Source organism: Sus scrofa, chromosome 4 (genome assembly GCF_000003025.6).
Source record: "Sus scrofa isolate TJ Tabasco breed Duroc chromosome 4, Sscrofa11.1, whole genome shotgun sequence".
NCBI lineage: Eukaryota > Metazoa > Chordata > Mammalia > Artiodactyla > Suidae > Sus > Sus scrofa.
This window is the reverse complement of record NC_010446.5, coordinates 28053363-28071933: the sequence shown is the minus strand read 5'-3', so window position 1 is coordinate 28071933 and position 18571 is coordinate 28053363. Positions and strand designations below refer to the sequence as shown.

The following is an 18571-nucleotide window of genomic DNA, read 5'->3' as shown; positions in this document are numbered from 1 at the left end:
AAGAACGAGGATCTAGTAACTTATACCCTTATGAGCCAAATGCTAAAATGTTGGAGATTTACTGAGCAAATTATAAGAAAAAATATTCAATTGATGTGAATTAAAAACACAACTGGATTTACCCTATGAAATTCAAGCTTCATGTAAGTTCAATGTATTACTGTTCTGCTTTAAATTTTTTTAATGACACCTTCCTTAAATAGTCATTCTCATGCTACCTTTTAATGTGAGGTTTGCTCATTTTCAATCCTTTAGATTATTTGTATTATTATTAGGTAAGGCTAAATTTACAGGCTGCTCCAACAAACAGAGAATCCCTGAAGTTCTGGGAAAAAAATTAAAAGATTATAACCCTTTTTTTTCCTAAGAAAGCAAACAGTATTTCTTAAAATGAATGGATGTGGATAGGATTATGAAAACCAGAAGCAGACTAATTAAAGTATTTCAGTTGTTTGGAATAATCACCTCATTCTCTCATAAACCCCAGATGGTCTTGAACATGTAATAGTTTAATCAGTTTAATTGTTCTGTCAGTCTTTTATTGGTGTTCATTTAAAAGAATGGCTTAGCCAGAAAGCTATTAAGCACCACTAAAAAGTAAGTGGTAGCCTTTCTTTCATAAAGCTAGGCCTTTAATGCTTTAAAGGTGTGTGATATTTTGGTTAGCTGCAGGGCTTAGAGATAAATTAAAGCTACAGTTGAATCTTTGCCTAACTGTTTGATAATTGGGTAATTGATTAAGTTACTTGACCTCTTTTAGCATCGGTTTTCTCACCTATGAAATGAGAACAATAATTCCAATTCACGAGTTTAGTGTAAAGGTTAAATGACATAAAATATGTAAAGCCTTGCATTGCATGTTTTACTGAGCATGGAATCAGCAAGCAGTTAGTAACATATTTTTATTAACAATGATGGCTCATAAATAGCATAGCTGGGATATAAGTAAAGAGTATATTTTATATATGCCACAGTATGTTAAAATAACGTGAGACCTATTCAGACAGCCCTAATTTAGGTTTTAGATGATCGCAGTTTTAGGTCCAATTCTGACAGTAAGTAGATATTGAATTTGACCTTGGAAAAATCATTTAAACTACCCATCCCAAAGTGGATGGGTTAAATTAAGGTCACTTCTAGTTACAGCACTGTTCTTTGTAAAACAAAAATTCTTTCATTTTTATGAGGAGAGGCTGCCAGTCTTCCTAATTCCTTTTTCATAGGGGAAATTTTTCCTGCTAGGTTTTAAAGTATTAACAATTTTCTGCTTCACTGCAGGGAGGTAGATTAATTGGTGGCTGGGAAGATAGCCCTTTTAAAGGAGAGTTACAGATTGTTCTCCGAGGGACTCATTCTACTCCAGAGTGGGCTCTTCCTGAAGGACCGAATCAAGGATCAAAGGTCTTAGGTATGTGTTTCCAGAGACCAAAAGAGTCATAGTAGTTTTGTGACTGTACTTTAAAACATGTAGCCCAAAAAGACTTATGATGTTCCTGATGTTATGGTACCCGAAGTTTTTGTTTTGTTTTGTTTTCGGCCACACCCATAATACATGGAAGTTCCCAGGCCAGCAGTCAAACCTGCACCACAGCAGTGACCTGAGCTGCGGCAGTGACAAGGCCGGTCCTTAATCTGCTGTGCCACAAGTAAACTCCTGCTATCAAAAGTTTTTACAGATATTTATTTGTAATAACAGGTTATAAAAGTTACCAAGATTTAAAAAAAATTAAATCATGTTACATTAAAAAAATATAAATGTGAATATTTTAAACCAAAACTAACATAGTTTCAAAACTAACATTGATGAACCACTCCATATGTATATTGCTTCTCTAATCTGGTTTTCTTCATGTTTCTTTTATATAAGCAATAATATTTGTCATATTTTAGTGTTTTTCATCTAAAAGTCTACTTCCCTACTCTTTATTCCATTTAGGGTGTTAATAATCTGCAGATCAATTGATCTGCTATCAATTATCCAGTCACAACTATTGCTAAGTTTTAATTTTCCAGTTACATTTGTTTGGCTGTACATATTCCTGTTCAAGCCCCGAAAGCAAAGGACCTTAGAGGGTTTAATTTAGTGCCAGTAAATAACTGCTTTTATTAATAGCATTGCATATTTTTGTTTGTTTTGTTTGTTTGGCCTCCACTAAGAAGGGCGATATTTGATTTTTTTTTTTTTTTTTTTTTTGTCTTTTTGCCATTTCTAGGGCCACTCCCGCGGCATATGGAGGTTCCCAGGCTAGGGGTCGAATCAGAGCTGTAGCCACCGGCCTACACCAGAGCCACAGCAACGCAGGATCCAAGCAGCATCTGCAACCTACACCACAGCTCACGGCAATGCAGGATCCTCAACCCACTGAGCAAGGCCAGGGATCGAACCTGCCACTTCATGGTTCCTAGTCGGATTCATTAACCACTGAGCCACGACGGGAACTCCAATACCATTGCATATTTATTTAAAACATGTAAATGCGCTGCAGTTGCTCCAGTGTACAATTTCTAAATCGGTGACATAAATAAGGGGATAAAAATAGGGCTTAAAATTGAATTTGCTCTCCTGAGACAGACAAATTCAAATCTTACAGAAAAATATCCTAAAGCAGACATACTCAATTAAAAAAAAAATTCACTTTTATGTGTTTATTTTTTTATTTCAAAAATAACATTTCTAACAACACAGAACAATAACAAGAAAAAATATACCTCTTCCCAATGCTACTCTCCCCTTGAGGACACTAGCATTAGTTAGTAATTTTACATGTTTTTTTCATGCTTTTTATCTATGACTATATTCATATTACATAAAATGACTTGCAGTGGTAGTATTGTGCCTTATACAAAAACATGGTCAAACTAAACACATTACTATTCAATTTTCTTGTTAACATATTATGGATATCTTTTCAGATCAATACATATATATAATGCCCTTCCTTTTTATGGCATATTGCATTACAATATTAATACTATAATTTATTCCTTCATTCTCCTATTGCTATACATTTGGATTAATTCTAGTTTTCTGGTATTTCCAAATATTGTTGTAGTAAGCATACTCATTCATGTACCCTGTGTACAGGTTTTAATTTCTATGGAACAGATTCCTAGAAGTGGATCAGAGGGCCCAAGCCCTCCATAGCCCTCAGCAGATAACCCCAATTCTTTTTCTTCAGTTTAAATTGTTCACTTGCTTATTAAAATATAACTACTGTTTCATTTTATAGTAGCATCTAACTCAGTTCTGTGTGGTGAATAAGAGTGTGTTTTTCTCCCACAGGGGTGTTTGGAGAGCTGGATCTTCATGGAATTCCACATTCAATATATAAAACTAAGCTCTCAGAAACTGCAAGGCAGGTTCCAAAGTCCTCTCTCTGATGGATGCTGTGGATTGGCAGGTAGAGGAATTACTATGTGGTGGAAAGTGAATACACATAGTGGGTCAACTTAGAAAAGTTTCTATTTTATTCTTCTGGACATTAATTTTTCCCATGATTAACCAGATGAGAAATGTATATTTTGCCATTAGCTTGCACCCAAAAAGCTGACCTGCTAGCAGGCATTTAAAAATTGTGGTCTCAATCACTAAGCAAAACAGAAGAATAAAGTTACTTCCTGGAGTAGAGGATGATTTCGTGCCAACACAGTATTCTTTAATTCAACAAATATTTAGACAGTGTCTATGATATAACAGGCACAGCCCCGGATGTTGGGGAAATAAAGAAAGCAAAGTTCTCTAACCTTACGGAGTTTACAGTCTAGTGGGGAAAGGCACTAAACAAAAAAACAAAAGAACAAATAAGTAGATAATATAATATTGGGTATCTCTCAGATTCATGAAAAAAGGCAAATGAAAGTAAAGGAGAGCATAAGGCCATGCTATTCCCATGGATGGCCAGAGTCCTCCAAAGCTGACATTTGAGCAGAGAACTGGAGGAAGCCAGGCTTCTGATTTGCCAGACCTTCTCAGGTGGTCTCCCCTCCATGGATTTTCTGGTAGCCAGAAAAGGCAAGTGAGGCTTTTGAACAGTAAGGAAGGTTGGCTCCCTTGGTCAGCTGGACCCATAACTTTGGACCTTGATCTCAGATGTTTTGACCTTCCATGTCTAGCTGACCACAGATGAAATGTCCAGCCACACAATTCACCTCCAGTGCTGAGCTGAACCCCAAGAATTATTTAACAATTGCTTTAACTTCATCTCCTGGTCACAACTTGCTCTGTTGGATGCATGAACTTATTGATCTTTTTATTTAACAGCACAGTTGAGCCTGATCAAATGCAGGGCAAAACCAATACTGCAGCACAAGCATGTTATAGCAGTGTATTGCTGAGATGGAAATCTGGTGATGTAAGAGGCATCTGTCAGGGAGCAGAGTCCGGGGCTTTGCTCATTAATCAGATGAGCAAAGTCTGATGACATCAGCTATAGCCAGAAAAATAAATAAATAATAAATAAATAAGTAAAAATTGTGGTCTCAAAGGTCCTTCTGAGTATATAAAGAACATTATATATTAGTTATGAAAGGAAAATATTGAAGTTTGGTAAAAACTTGAAAATATAAAATATTTGGTAAAAAATATTTATTTACAAATTTTTGCCAAACAGGAAAAGGAATTACTTAAAATACATTTATTGTTACCTTGGTTATTTCTTTACTTCTAACTTGTGATTTTACATGTTAAGCATTTGGAAAGAGAAGAAATCTTGATGCCCAATAATATTCAAAAAATGGCTGTGTTAAATGAGAGCTTTTGGTGAAACCTGAATGGCGGCAGTTCAGATCTCCGCTACACTCACAGGCTTGCATAGGCCATAGCCTCACATGCTTTACAGATACTCTTTTTATGCTAAAGGTTAGGGAAGTGTTCTCAGGTCTCAGCCAGTTCCTTCCTACTGAGAATGAACCCTAAAGTCACAGAACAAGGAGAGGCTTAGTCTGAGTAAAGGAAAAAATATCATCCAAACATACAAGGTTGGCTCTCTTCATGTAGTGGAAAATCAGCAAATAGAGGAGGATTTTTTGGGCAGTGTCATAATCTACTTACAATATATTCTTATTTGTGATAGTTGATGTGTAATTACTTTCTAAAAGGTTATAAATGATTTAAATGCCGCTGTTATTTATCCAGTTATTTATCAAATTAATATTTTATGCATATTGTTTATACAATTAATATTTAGCTGAGTGTTAGACACTTACTAGGCACAGAGGACTCATTTGAGAAGAAACTGGTTGGAAGTTCCCATGTGGCTCAGTGGTAACAAGCCCAACTAGTATCCAGGAAGATGTGGGTTCTATCCTGGCCTCCCTCAGTGGGTTAAGAATCTGGTGTTGCCTTGAGCTATGGTGTAAGTTGCAGATGCGGCTGGGATCCCTTGTTGCTGTGGCGGTGGCGTAGTCTGGCAGCTACAGCTCCGATTCAACCCCTAGCCTGGGAACTTCCATGTGCTGTGGGTGCGGCCCTGAAAAAAAGGCAACAACAACAACAAAAGCAAAACAAAAAAATTGGTCAAGCTCTAGGGGAAATCACATTGGGGTGGGAGAGGCAGACGAAGTGAACAAATAAATGTGTGTTAATTTCAGGTTAGAATCTTCCTAAGGAAGGAAATAAAACAGGTATGAGGGAAACTGCCAGGGTAGAGGGTGGCAGGGAACATTAAATAGGGTGATCAGAGAAACCCTCTCCCAAGGGTATGACAGAGTTCAGGCCATGCTACTCCAAAATATTGACTGTTTGAAGCTTAAGAGACTTCTGCGCATGCAGAAGGACTTTCTGAACTTCCTCTGAAGCAGGTCATAAAACCTTCATATGAGAATTGCCCTCCTGTACCTGGAGGAAAGGACCATCTTCACCTCTGAAGACAAAGGGACCCAGAAAGGAATCTGAAAGGACAAGCCTTGCTGTACCCCCCCCCCCCCAGCCCCGTTTACTACACTTAGCTCATACCCTGTCACATTGTCCCTCTACTCTCCCACTCTGCCTCTAACCCAGCGTAAAAATATTCAGGTTCAGCATAAAAATTTCTTCCGGTCTTCATTTCCTTATGAAGATCCCCATGTCAGGTAAAACTTATATTGAATAAATTGATGTGTTTTTCTCTTGTTAATCTGTCTTTTGTTACAGGGGTCCCAGCTGACAACTTGGAAGGGTAGAGGAAAAAAGCCTTTTTCTTCCCTTATAAGTATATTTAAGCAGAGACTTGGATGACAAAGAGGAGATTGTCATATACAATACACAAAGATTCTCAACTTGACTTTGCTCTTTAACTTTCTCTGCCTTTTTCAACTTTCAGGAATATTGAGTGATAGTTAATTGTGTAAAAAAATATCTGGGGGAATTTTTTTTAAGTCTGAAGAATATTATCCTGGTCAATTCGTAATAAAAATACAGTTATATTTGCCTTGATCTATCTAATTTAAAAAATGTGTATTGCTTGTGATTTTAAGTGACTGAATTCAGTTTAAGGAAATGTTGAGATAATTCAAAATATAGAATTCTTACTATCAAACAAAAGCAAATTTATTTTAGGCCTAAATGTATGTTTTGTTCTCTCTCATAATACCATGGTTGGAACTGAATTAAGTGAAATTAGAATTAATAGTTGTTAAGAAATATAAACCTATTTTTAAATTGTTCTTGAATTTGGCACCTGAATTCTTCTAAGGAGGGAGACGAGATTGTGATAACAACCACAAGCTATGATTTCCACCAGACAGAAACTAGAAGTATCGTTAAAATCCTGCATGATCACAAAATTCTCATTCTCAATGATACCCTTTCCTACACTCACTTTGGTAAGTGGCTGTTCTTTAACCAACTAGATATATAATTAAAATGTCTTGAAATAGTCATACTTTAGTGCTCCACTCTGTAGTTACAATTATTTGATAAAAACAGAGGAGCATTTCACTCAGATTGCACTGGTACCCAAAGAGTGCTCTATTTGTGTGCTGGCTGTAGGGAGTCCCTGTATATGTTTTAATTCATTTGGCAAATATTCAACAATGACCATTACTTTCTATGGGGTAAGGCTGGCACTATCTGTTTTAATCATGCTTCTAAAGACTTTATGTACACTGAAATTTGAGAACTCTTGATCCAAGAGCATCTTGTCCTGATTTGGTTTTTTGGGTTTTTTGGGGGGAGGGGTTTGAAGGTTTTTATTTTTTCTATTATAGTTGATTTGTAATGTTCTGTCAATTTCCACTGTACATCAGAATGACCCAGGACACACATACACACACACACATTCTTTTTCTCACATTATCCTCCATCATGTTCCATCACAAGTGATTAGATATAGCTCCCTATGCTATATAGTGGGATCTCATTGCTTATCCACTCCAAATGCAATAGTTTGCATCTACTAATTCCTCTGGCTAACTTGCATTTAGATAAGCTACAGCAAAAAATGGTACAAGCTCTAATTCTCAACTAGAGAAAGAATTAATCAGAATCATCTGAAGATGATCTTTCACCTTGTAGAATCAGGGCCTTCCCAGCACCCCAGCCCTTCCCCATTTGACATGCTACCGTCATCAGAATTCCAGGAAGTGGAAGCTGACAGGAATGTAATGTTAGAAAAGCCATTCAGATACTTCTGATGTTCCTGAGAACTCCAGTGAAGGCAGCGTGATACACTGGTGGATATTTGACCTGCACAAAAAAGAACTTCTTAAAGCAGTATTTTGATAAAAGCACGTATCTATCATTCTATAACACATTTTTTTCTTTAAATCAAAAGAAAAAGATTTCTTTGAAGAACATTTTAATTGTACAATAGTTTTTGACCTTTGACATCATAGATTCTTTCATTTGAAGTACCAAACACCTCTCTGTTTGAAATGTACTTGTTCATCTTAAAGTTTTGAGTGAGATTTCTAGAAGTGTCAAATATAATTTAGGTTACGTTTTAAAATCATGAAGATGTAAACGTACAGACTATGTTTGATATATCACTGTGTATTTATGAAGAACCATGGTTGGTACAAAATATGTCACAGAAAAAGTGGAACCAAGGTTTAGGCATCAGGAGCGATAATATTATACTTTACTGATTCTCCGTATGGCCTTGGGCAAGTTCTTTTACTTCTCTTTCTCATTTCCTCATCTATTCAAATTACAATAAGCTTCCCAACTTGTCTTGTAAGGGTCTTTTTATATATACTTTGAGGTGATTTCAAAATACCTGTGAAGCAATAACTTTGTAAGTTCTGATTGTAATAATCATTTTGCTGTTAAAAGAATAAATATTTCTGATTATATTTTACTTTATAAATAAAAAGGTATTATTTCTGACTGCCATCTGTGTACGTTTAAGCATGTAACTAATCAGTTCATGTATTTGTGTTGACTTTGGGCATATTCGAAAGTTATGTGGCCTGTGAGTTGCAGAGAAACTAATAAAGACAAGTATTTCTCAGCATTGGTAATAAACCAGCTGTCCTTCTGCTGCAGCTGAAAGATACCATGTTCCTGGAACCAGTCAGAGCTACACATTAGCAGCTGATGTTGGTCTACTGAGCAGGAACATCAAAATACTCGGGGAAGATTATCCAGGTTGGTTCAAGGAATCTTTTGGTGCTCGCGTCCTAGTCAGTTCATTCACTGATAATATGGTGACATTTAAAGGTTAGTACAAATTCAGTTTATTTTTCTAAATGAAATAGAACATGGTCTCTTCTATGTTTAGTTTTTAAATAATCCTCACTCCTTTATAGGATTATATGTTAAAAAACAAAATCCAACTAAGTAAATATTAAAGATCTGGAATTCTTTTGTGGTGTAGCAGGTTCAGGATCTGGCATTGTCACTTCAGTGGCTTGGGTCACTGCTGTGGTGCAGGTTCAGTCTCTGGCCTGGGAACTTCCACATGCCCTCAGACATGGCTGGAAAAAAAAAAAAGAATAAAAATCTTAATTGGCTTTACTCAGTGATTCATGAATTGGGCAGCATACCAGTCTAGCAGATGGAAAGGAACGTCAGAGCTGTACAAAATAAAAGACTTTTATAGGCATACGGGAGCAGGAACAAAGTAGTTATACTACACAAAACAACAGATTGCTTATTGCCAGGTTACTTTCTTATACAGGGAAGCAAAGATTTATCAGGCAGCTTACCTAACCAATTCTGATCAGGCAATTCCTGACTGGTTTTAGATTCCATTCCTGGAATTGCTGAAACTGTAATTAAGTCTCTGCTTGGTGATGTAGGGCTTAGGATAAGTGACTCTCTTTGGGGTCTGATGTCCTGTTTTAAACACATAGAAAAATAAAGCCTTGAGAAGGATTAAATAGTCTTGGCACCCTCCAAAACCAAATTCCTCACATTATTTTACCTATTTAATCTGCATAGACAAAATAATTATCACATTAACAATGACCTTAGGTAACAGCTAACCCAGCCTCTCACCCAAACAGAAATCATTTCATAACAAAGCCAACTGATCAGTTATTTTTGTTTGAAGGAAAATTTCAAATGTGTATAAAAAATAAAGAAATATATATTGAATCCCAATATTATCATCACTAAATACTACAGGTGTCAACTTTGGCCCATCTAGTTTCATGTCTGCCTGCTCACTTTTTTTAAGACACTGGTTCATTTTGAAGTAGCCACATATGTTTTTAAAGATATAATTGACCTGCAATGTTGTGTTAAGTTGAAGGTGTACAATATATTGATTTGATACATTTGTATGTCACAATATGATTAACCACTGGTAGTGTTAGTTACCATCTTTATCACTTCATATAATTATTATTTCTTTCTTTGTGTTGAGAACAATTAAGAGTTAGTCTCTTAGTAACTTTGAAGTTTATAATATGCTTTTTTCACTGTGATCTCTATCCTGTACATTAGATCTCTGGGACTTACTTATCTACCAGTTGCAAGTTTATATTCTTCAACATCTCCTTATTTCTCCCAACACCCCTCCCTCTTAGCTCCTGTAACCACCTTTCTACTCTTTGTTTTTATTTAAGATTTAAGATTTTATTTAAGATTTTTAGATTCCACATATGAGATCATACAGAATTTATCTTTCTCTGTCTGACTTATTACATTTAGCATAATGCCCTCAAGGTTGATCCATGTCACAAATGGCGAGATTTCCTTCTTTCTCACTCATGGCTGAATGATATTCCATTGTGTGTGTGTGTGTGTGTCTGTGTGTCTGTGTGTCTGTGTGTGTCTGTGTGTGTGTATGTAATATAATCTCTCTATATAAAATATATATAATTTATAGATAGAGAGATAGAGATCTCACATTTTCTTTATCCATCCGTCCATGATGGACATTTAGGTTGTTTCTATATCTTGGCTATTGTGAATAAAGCAACCACATATTACTTCATCTAGAAATATTTCCGTTTGTAGCTCTAAAAGACTTCTTTAAAAGCATCTGTAAGAACAAGATTTTTAAATGTTAAAAATAATTTCTAGACCTCAAATGATTGATCAAAATCCCCCAAAGAAAAATGAATGTAATTTCTGTGAAAAAGTTGAAAACAAACTTGTAATTTGCAAAATTACAAAAACTTTTATAGCTTCTCATTAAATTTTGTTCTGTTGTAAAGACAAAAAAAATGTGCAACTCTTTTCCCCACTAGGAAATGCAAGAATAAGTAATGTGGAATTTTATCACAGTGGTCAAGAAGGCTTCAGGGATAACACAGATCCAAGATATGCTGTAACGTTTCTTAACCTGGGACAGGTTTGTACTTTAATTTTTGCATATACTCAAAATAAAATACTTTGATTTTGATTTGGTTTTCATTTAACTTTACTCAATAGCCATATCTTAGAATTGCTAAGACTGTAACTTAATAAACTGTCTTAGATTTATTTACCATTAACATTTTTTGGTTCCAAGAGCATTTCATTCCAACTATTTCATGCATTTATTTAAGGTCAGTAAAACAAACAAGCAAAAAGCATAGAAATGGGAAACAGAAGGTCAAAGAATTAAAGATCTATAATAGTATTTCACATCTTCACTTTTTTTTTTTTTTTTTGTCTTTTTTAGGGCTGCCCCTGTGGCATATGGAAGTTCCCAGGCTATGAGTTGAGTCAGAGCTGCAGTTGCTGGTCTATAAGACAGCCACAGCAACATGGGATCCAAGCCGCATCTGCAGCCACAACCTACATTGCAGCTCCATGGCAAAGCTGGATCCTTAACCCACTGAGCGGGGCCAGGGATCAAACCCACATCCTCATGGATATTAGTTGGGTTCATTACTGCTGAGCCACAGTGGGAACTCCCTTCACTTATTTTATAATGCATAAAAGTATTTCCAAATAGTTACTGTTAAACAATGGGAATGTTGCTTAAATTTCTCAAATGAAAAGCATGTCCATATATCCATGCCTTTGTCAAAAGTGGGAAAATAAATATGCTAAGAGGGTGGTGAATTGATAAAAATGAGAATGAACATATTTCTTATATAGAAATTTTTTTAAAAGTCATGTAGGTTTGAAATTGAAACCCCTTAAATATTCATTGGCTGCTTCCTACAGACATTTGAATTGTAACCCCTTGTAGAATATCAATTCTCATGGTTAAAAAAAAAAAATCCTTGCTCATCATATAATTATTCTGAAAAGTAATTTTTAGTTACTTAGCATAAGTAATCATAGAAATATAAATGCATAAAAAATCACTTCAGAATTTTAAAAGCACTTTTAAAGTAAGCTTTTTTTGCTTTATTTAATTGTAAATCAAAGAGATATGGAAATGTCCCAGGATTAAAAGATCTACTGGGAAATCATCTCCTTTCTTGGAATGTAAATTGAGTGTTTTATTTATCAAGATTTGTTTCCTGAAAATTCACCCAGTTCAATTTTTTTCTTTAAATATAATTTTATTTTTAAAATGCTTACTGAATCCTGATAATCTATAGATTGAAGAACATGGCTCATCTTATATTCGAGGCTGTGCTTTTCACAATGGCTTTTCCCCTGCAATTGGTGTATTTGGGACTGATGGATTGGACATAGATGATAACATCATTCACTTTACCGTGGGCGAAGGTAGTATAATGATATTTTGGTTCAATAACATGTCTTTCTGGGACAACTCTTACCTGCAAACTCTAGAGCCATAGTGTGCAATTGATTTTTCTTTGAAAATGGAAATGGGCGGTGTTTGTGCTAACACAGTGACTACTAAACTGCATGTGGCCACTGAACCCTTGAAATGTGGCTAATGTGACTGAGAAACTGAATTTTTCTTTTTTTTATCTTTTTTTTTTTTTTTTGTCTTTTGAGGGCCGCACCCACTGCACATGGAGGTTCCCAGGCTAGGGGCTAGGGGTCTAATTGGAGTTGCAGCTGCCAGCCTGTGCCACAGCCACAGCAATGCCAGATCTGAGCCACGTCTGCGACCTATACCACAGCTGATAGCAAAGCCATATCCTTAACCCACTGAGTGAGGCCAGGGATCGAACCGCAACCTCGTGGTTACTGGTCAGGTTCATTTCCGCTATGCCATGACGGGAACCCCTGAATTTTTTATTTTAATTGTACTTACTTTATATTTAAGTAGTCACATGTGGCTTTGGCTGTCATATTGGACAGCACAGCTCTAGAAGATTTGCCAGACCCTGATCTTACATGAGTTATCTAATCATCATCGATAGTTTAAATTACTATGACTTTAAAAATACTTCTCACATATAAATCAAAAAGATTATTCACAAATAAAGGTTATTATTTTATTTAAAATATATTTGATTTTTAGGGGGCTATTCTTTCTTGAATATCAATCAAAAGCATAATACAAACTCATGTAAGGTTATAAAATTTGTGTATGTTGTTTGTTAAAATCTAAGATGGAGCCTATGAACCCACATATTTAACCATCACCCTGGAAGATTCTAATTTAGGTAGTCTGTTAAAGAGGCAGAGTATCAAAGGGTTCAGAGGGTTCACTCTAAAATCAACGGGGTTCATTTGTCAGGCTCAAACCAGAAAACTAATTTCATGGAAGAAATAAAGAAGACATTCCCTGTAGTACTCACTACAAATTTTTATGTATTTGATGGGATTTTTTTTTTTTTCCAGGCATAAGAATATGGGGGGATGCCAACAGAGTCCGAGGAAACTTGGTTACATTTTCAGTTTGGCCGGGAACCTATCAAAACAGAAAAGATAGGAGTTCAACTCTCTGGCATGCAGCGATTGAGGTAGTGTGAACACATTTAAAATTATAAGTATACAATATTATAATTTGTAATTTCCTTTTTGAAGATTATAATTTCTGTAGAACTTGTAAAATCTCAAAATGTCATTGAAAACTCTTTCTTAGATAAAGATTGTGAACCAATAAAGAGAGCTGATTAAAGGAGTAAATGAACTTTCTTTAAAAGGTTTGTAGGAATTCCTATTGAGGCTCAGCAGTAATGAACCCAACTAGTATCCCCGAGGACACAGGTTCCATCCTTGACCTCGCTCAGTGGGTTAAGGATCCATCAGGTGTTGCCATGAGCTATGATGTGGGTCACAGATGAGGCTCAGATCCCTTAGATCCTGAGTTGCTGTGGCTGCAGCATAGGCCAGCAGCTGCAGTTCCAATTCCACCCCTACCCTGGGAACTTCCATATGCCTCAGATGTGGCCTTTAAAAAAGAAGAAAGAAAAAAAAAAGATTTACAAACTCCAGTAGCCAGTGGATTTTTCTTTGTGTTGTCATCCGTTAGTTTAAATAATTCTCTTATTTTCTTGCTTCTCCAATGTTACTTATTGTTTTCCAGTTCCGTTATAGGCTCTCTCTGCTGTTAATTTGAGTACCTTATCCATATTACTATTTAACTCTCAATTTAGTTTCCTTCCTCATATGAAAAATTAGTATGATAGACTATAGATAACTCTAAACTCCATTTCTCATCTAAAATTCTTATGATTTTACATGCAAGGTTATTTGCTCTTATTTGGTATTACTAATTGGATCCTTTTTACTTCCCATGGAGTTTCTTCAGTTACTATAGGTGTGTGTGCAGATGTAGAGTGAGATTGTAAGCAAGAAAATAGAAAGTGCAGAGAAAGATTTGGAAGAAATGCACCTTCCTCCTGTTTTCATTTTACTTACTTATAGTATGGAAGGAAAAGGAATTAAAAATAGCTCTTTGAAAGATGGGATAAGGATTGCATTTTGTTTTTGTACAACTATTAATAATCACCTTAAAGCAAAATGTGAAAGCCTGGAACTCGGTGTACATTTATGAGGTAATAGTGTTCTCTTTTCATCTATTTATAAATGCTAGAATGTAATCAAATATCAATTCCAAATCTTTAAAGTTATCTATATTTTTTGAAAGACACTTACTTTTATGATTTTATTTGACTCTATTGTATCATAATCTTTAAAAATAAGGATGTTTAATATGCCTTAAATATTGAGATTTTTAATATTTTGGTGATACTGTATATGCAAGAACAAAACCTTCTGTGCTCCATACTTTTCATTTTCTACCACTCTGATATAGCTCATAAAATAAAATTGTTTATTAATTACCAAAAACTTATTCTAACCCAATTTTTATTAGAGCATATTTTCTTTAATGAATGCCTCTGCTGAATGTATTATCCATGTAATTGCCTTAGTTGTCTTTTTCTTAATAAATCAAATTGATAACAGAATATAACCAAAAAGAGTGATAACATTTTTTTAACCTTGCTATAAAATTGGAATTTTGTCTGTGGCTTGTTAATTGGAACCACATCTGTGGATTTTGCTACCGAAACGAAAAGTAATCTCTTTAGTATACTTTTCCAGTGAAGTCTAAGGTATAGTATCTAGTGATAGGTTTATACCAAGAACCTAGGGAAATTCTAATACTTCATTTGCATTATAAATTTGAATGGGGTGATTAAATTTTTTCTCCTGAAATTATTGACATAATTAGTTTTCTGTGTATGCTTCATATCTGCTCTCATTGCATAATTATGTAAGAGCCTGACCCAGAGCGTTTTCTTTATCATTGTACTAGATAAACAGAGGGACCAATACAGTCTTACAAAATAACGTTGTGGCTGGTTTCGGAAGGGCAGGATACCGCATCGATGGTGAACCCTGCTCAAGTAAGTCTTTGGCATAGAATCACTAAAACTAGGAAATAACTTGTCCAAATTTGTTAGAAATAAATTATTGTTCATTGAATATGTAACACTGTTTCTCCCAAGGTACTGAAAGAACTCAACAAACTAAATTATTTCCAGATAATATTGGGTTTAAAGAAAAATTAAAACTGATTTTCTTCTCACCCTTCACCAGGGAGCCATGCTCTTCCTGGTTCTGGAATACTGCAGATCCACATCCTCTCCTGAGCCCCCTTCCCACCCTCATCCTCCTGGGACCAGACCTTGCTGCTCCCTAGGTCTCCCCTTCACAGTCACTGCCTCTGGGAGGTCCGTGAGCCCAGGCTGGACAGCTGACCAGGCCTGTGCCTGTGATACTTCATGTCTTCTGTCCGAATCCCAAGCCATTAGCTGTCCCTGCCTCAATGTGTTTGCACGCTTGATCCCACAGGACATGAGCTCTTCCTAGACAGGGAGTGTCTTTATACTATCCTGTGTCTGTGGAGGTGGGTAAGAAGGAAAGAGAGAATCAGAGGGATAACCAGGGAGACAGTGAGTCAGGAAGTATAAGGGAGAAAAAAGGAGGTAAAGTAGAGGACGGGGACAGTTGGATCCGATGGACTTGGAAAGACATGATGAAAGTGGAGAGTAATCTTGGCAAGAGGAGTGAGTGAAAATAGACAAAAAGGGGATCAGCAGAGGGATGGGGGAGGACAGAATAGGACAAGGAGTGTTGACTAAGAATATCAAGGGAACAAAAGCAGGATAGATCCTTTAAAATAAGGTGGTGGTTTTTTCGGTCTTTTGTTTTTTTAGGACCACACCCACAGCATGTGGAGGTTCCCAGGCTAGGGTCAAATCGGAGCTGTAGCTGCCCGCCTACGCCAGAGCCACAGCAACACAGCATCCGAGCTGCATCTGCGACCTACACCACAGCTCACGGCAATGCTGCATCCTTAACCCACTGAGCAAGGCCAGGGACCGAACCCTCAACCTCATGGTTACTAGTTGGGTTTGTTAACCACTGAGCCTTGATGGGAACTCCAAAATAAGGCTTTTAAGGTAACTGTTTTCCATGTTTATAATCCAAAAACTCTAACAGCAACTTCAGTTCTTGATTTGGCCCGTATTGGAATAGTGAGTACCTTATCCAATCACCACTTTTGCAAAAGCAACTTCTAAGCACAGAGCTACATGCCTGTAGGGAAATGCCACTATTTCTTGCTTCTGCTTCAAAGCAATATGTGCTCACTATTCACATGGTAAAGCCTGCAAGGGTGAAAAAAAAAAAAAAAAAAACAGAAACAATCTAAGGACACGAAGAGAGGGATCTCAGATACATTTCTATCATATTAGTAAAAATCAAGAATTAACTGCACAATTGTTTTCTTGGCAAGGCTGTAGGGAAATAAGAACACATATTCATCGCTGGTTGAAAGACAAAATGATAAAACCCCTACAAGGAAGAATCTGGCAATAGCTACCAAAATTATAGAGGCATGTACCTGTGATTCAGCATTTCCACTTCCTGTAATCTAACAGTTCCCTCTGCAGCTGTTAAAGATTTGTGAACAAGGTTATTCATCACAACATTGTCTGAACTAGTGGAAAACTGAAAGCTACTCCGTCCAGTAACTGTGGGCTAGTTAGAGAAGGCCAAACATTGGCACACCAGGCCCCTCTAAAAAAAGAAAGAAAAAGATGCATATCTATGTATTGATATGGAGAAATCACCAGGCTATGCAAAAGTGATAAGTGGAGGTTGCAGTGTAGTATTTATAGTACTCTTTTGTGTATAGATGTTTTGTGGAAGGAAAAGAAAGGGGAGAAAAGAATATGTATTGTATATGTGTTTACAAAGATGCTGAAAGTGTAAAAACAAAAAGTTAGCAAAGGTAAGTAGAAACAGGGTGACTGGTCACTTATTACTGTATAACTTTTTATAACCTCTTGATTTTTCAACCAGATAAATTAATTATCACACTGGAAAAGTAAAAGAGTAATAGACCAGCAGGCTTTACATCTTGAGAAACTTAGCTAAAGGAAATGGAATTTTTCTGAAAAAATGTATAGCCCTTCTACAGTTCACTTTTTAAATCTCTGTACTTTTTTTTTAAGATTCTTTGAATAAGCATTTTTCTGTAAATTTAAAAATTATTGAACTTCAGCCAGTTTTATTCTTGTGCAAAATACATTTTGCCACAGATTTAACTGATTCTTTGATGTATACTCTTTTTAAGTATTTTAGCTCCCAACAGCTTAAAGTGGCTTTTACTGGACTTAACATTTTAAAATATGTAATTTCTCCACAACTTCTTTGAAGTGTTGTTGTGGTTTTGGGGTTTCGGTTTTGTTTGTTTGTTTTTAAGGGCCACTCCTGTAGCACATGGAAGTTTCCAGGCTAGGCATCTAATCAGCGCTACAGCTATAGTTGCCGGCCTACATTACAGCCCAGCAATGTGGGATCTGAGCCACGTCTGCAACCTATGCCACAGCTCACGGCAACACCGGATCCTTAATCCATTGAGTGAGGCCAGGGATCGAACCCACATCCTCAGGAATACTAGTTGGGTTTGTAACCCACTGAGCCACAATGGGAACTCCTGGTTTTTGTTTTAAATCAAAATATGACCCGTGAATATGAATATTTACTCATATGTATAAGGCGATGTAATGCATTTTTCACTGACTATACTGATCTTTGTAAATAATCAGGAGTGTTTATAAGGCAGTTTTGGATTGATAGCAGTTGAAATGTGAGACCTCGCAGAGGAATTGAGGGTTTAAGTTCCTGGAATGGGACATCAGTGTACACATTTCATCTCCCAGACCACTGAGAGGCTAAGATGCTGGAAAGAGAAATCTGACATATGGGCCCAAAGGTGGAGCCCTGCTCCTCCATGGAGCTACTTTTTTTTTTTTTTTTTTTTTTTTTGTCTTTTTGACATTTCTTGGGCCGCTCCCGCGGCATATGGAGGCTCCCAGGCTAGGGGTCTAATTGGAGCTGTAGCTGCCAGCCTACGCCAGAGCCACAGCAACGCGGGATCCAAGCCGCGTCTGCGACCTATACCACAGCTCACGGCAATGCCGGATCGTTAACCCACTGAGCAAGGGCAGGGATCGAACCCACAACCTCATGGTTCCTAGTCGGATTCGTTAACCACTGCGCCACGACGGGAACTCCGGAGCTACATTTTTTTGAAACCAAGGTATAGATATGCGAAAAATTTCTTAGGGAGGAAACAAAACAGCAACCAGACAGATCAACTGACCATGAATGAAATATCAATCTCAAAGGACTAGGAAGGAAAGGAAAACCAGTAGAAGATGGAAGAAGTCAGATCCTGGGGGACCTGGATGAGAGCTAGTACAAAGCAAAATTTAGGAGACAATGCTGCTCTTTACAAGGACTCCTCAAATGTATGCAGGGTTGGGAGGGAGCTTTTAAGGGTATTGATCTGGTTTGAACACAAGTAAACCTTCATTAAAA

General features: G+C 36.6%; 1 protein-coding gene across 1 annotated transcript in view; it reads left to right on the top strand.

Annotated features, from left to right (window-relative positions):
• The window catches only part of PKHD1L1 (PKHD1 like 1), a 152884-nt gene that overhangs the window by 104398 nt on the left and 29915 nt on the right, over nucleotides 1-18571 (top strand). Inside the window, 9 exon segments of the mRNA XM_021089012.1 lie at nucleotides 1279-1408; nucleotides 3284-3352; nucleotides 3355-3401; nucleotides 6672-6801; nucleotides 8465-8638; nucleotides 10618-10721; nucleotides 11908-12037; nucleotides 13070-13191; nucleotides 14994-15084. Coding sequence (XP_020944671.1) covers nucleotides 1279-1408; nucleotides 3284-3352; nucleotides 3355-3401; nucleotides 6672-6801; nucleotides 8465-8638; nucleotides 10618-10721; nucleotides 11908-12037; nucleotides 13070-13191; nucleotides 14994-15084 — 997 coding nt within the window.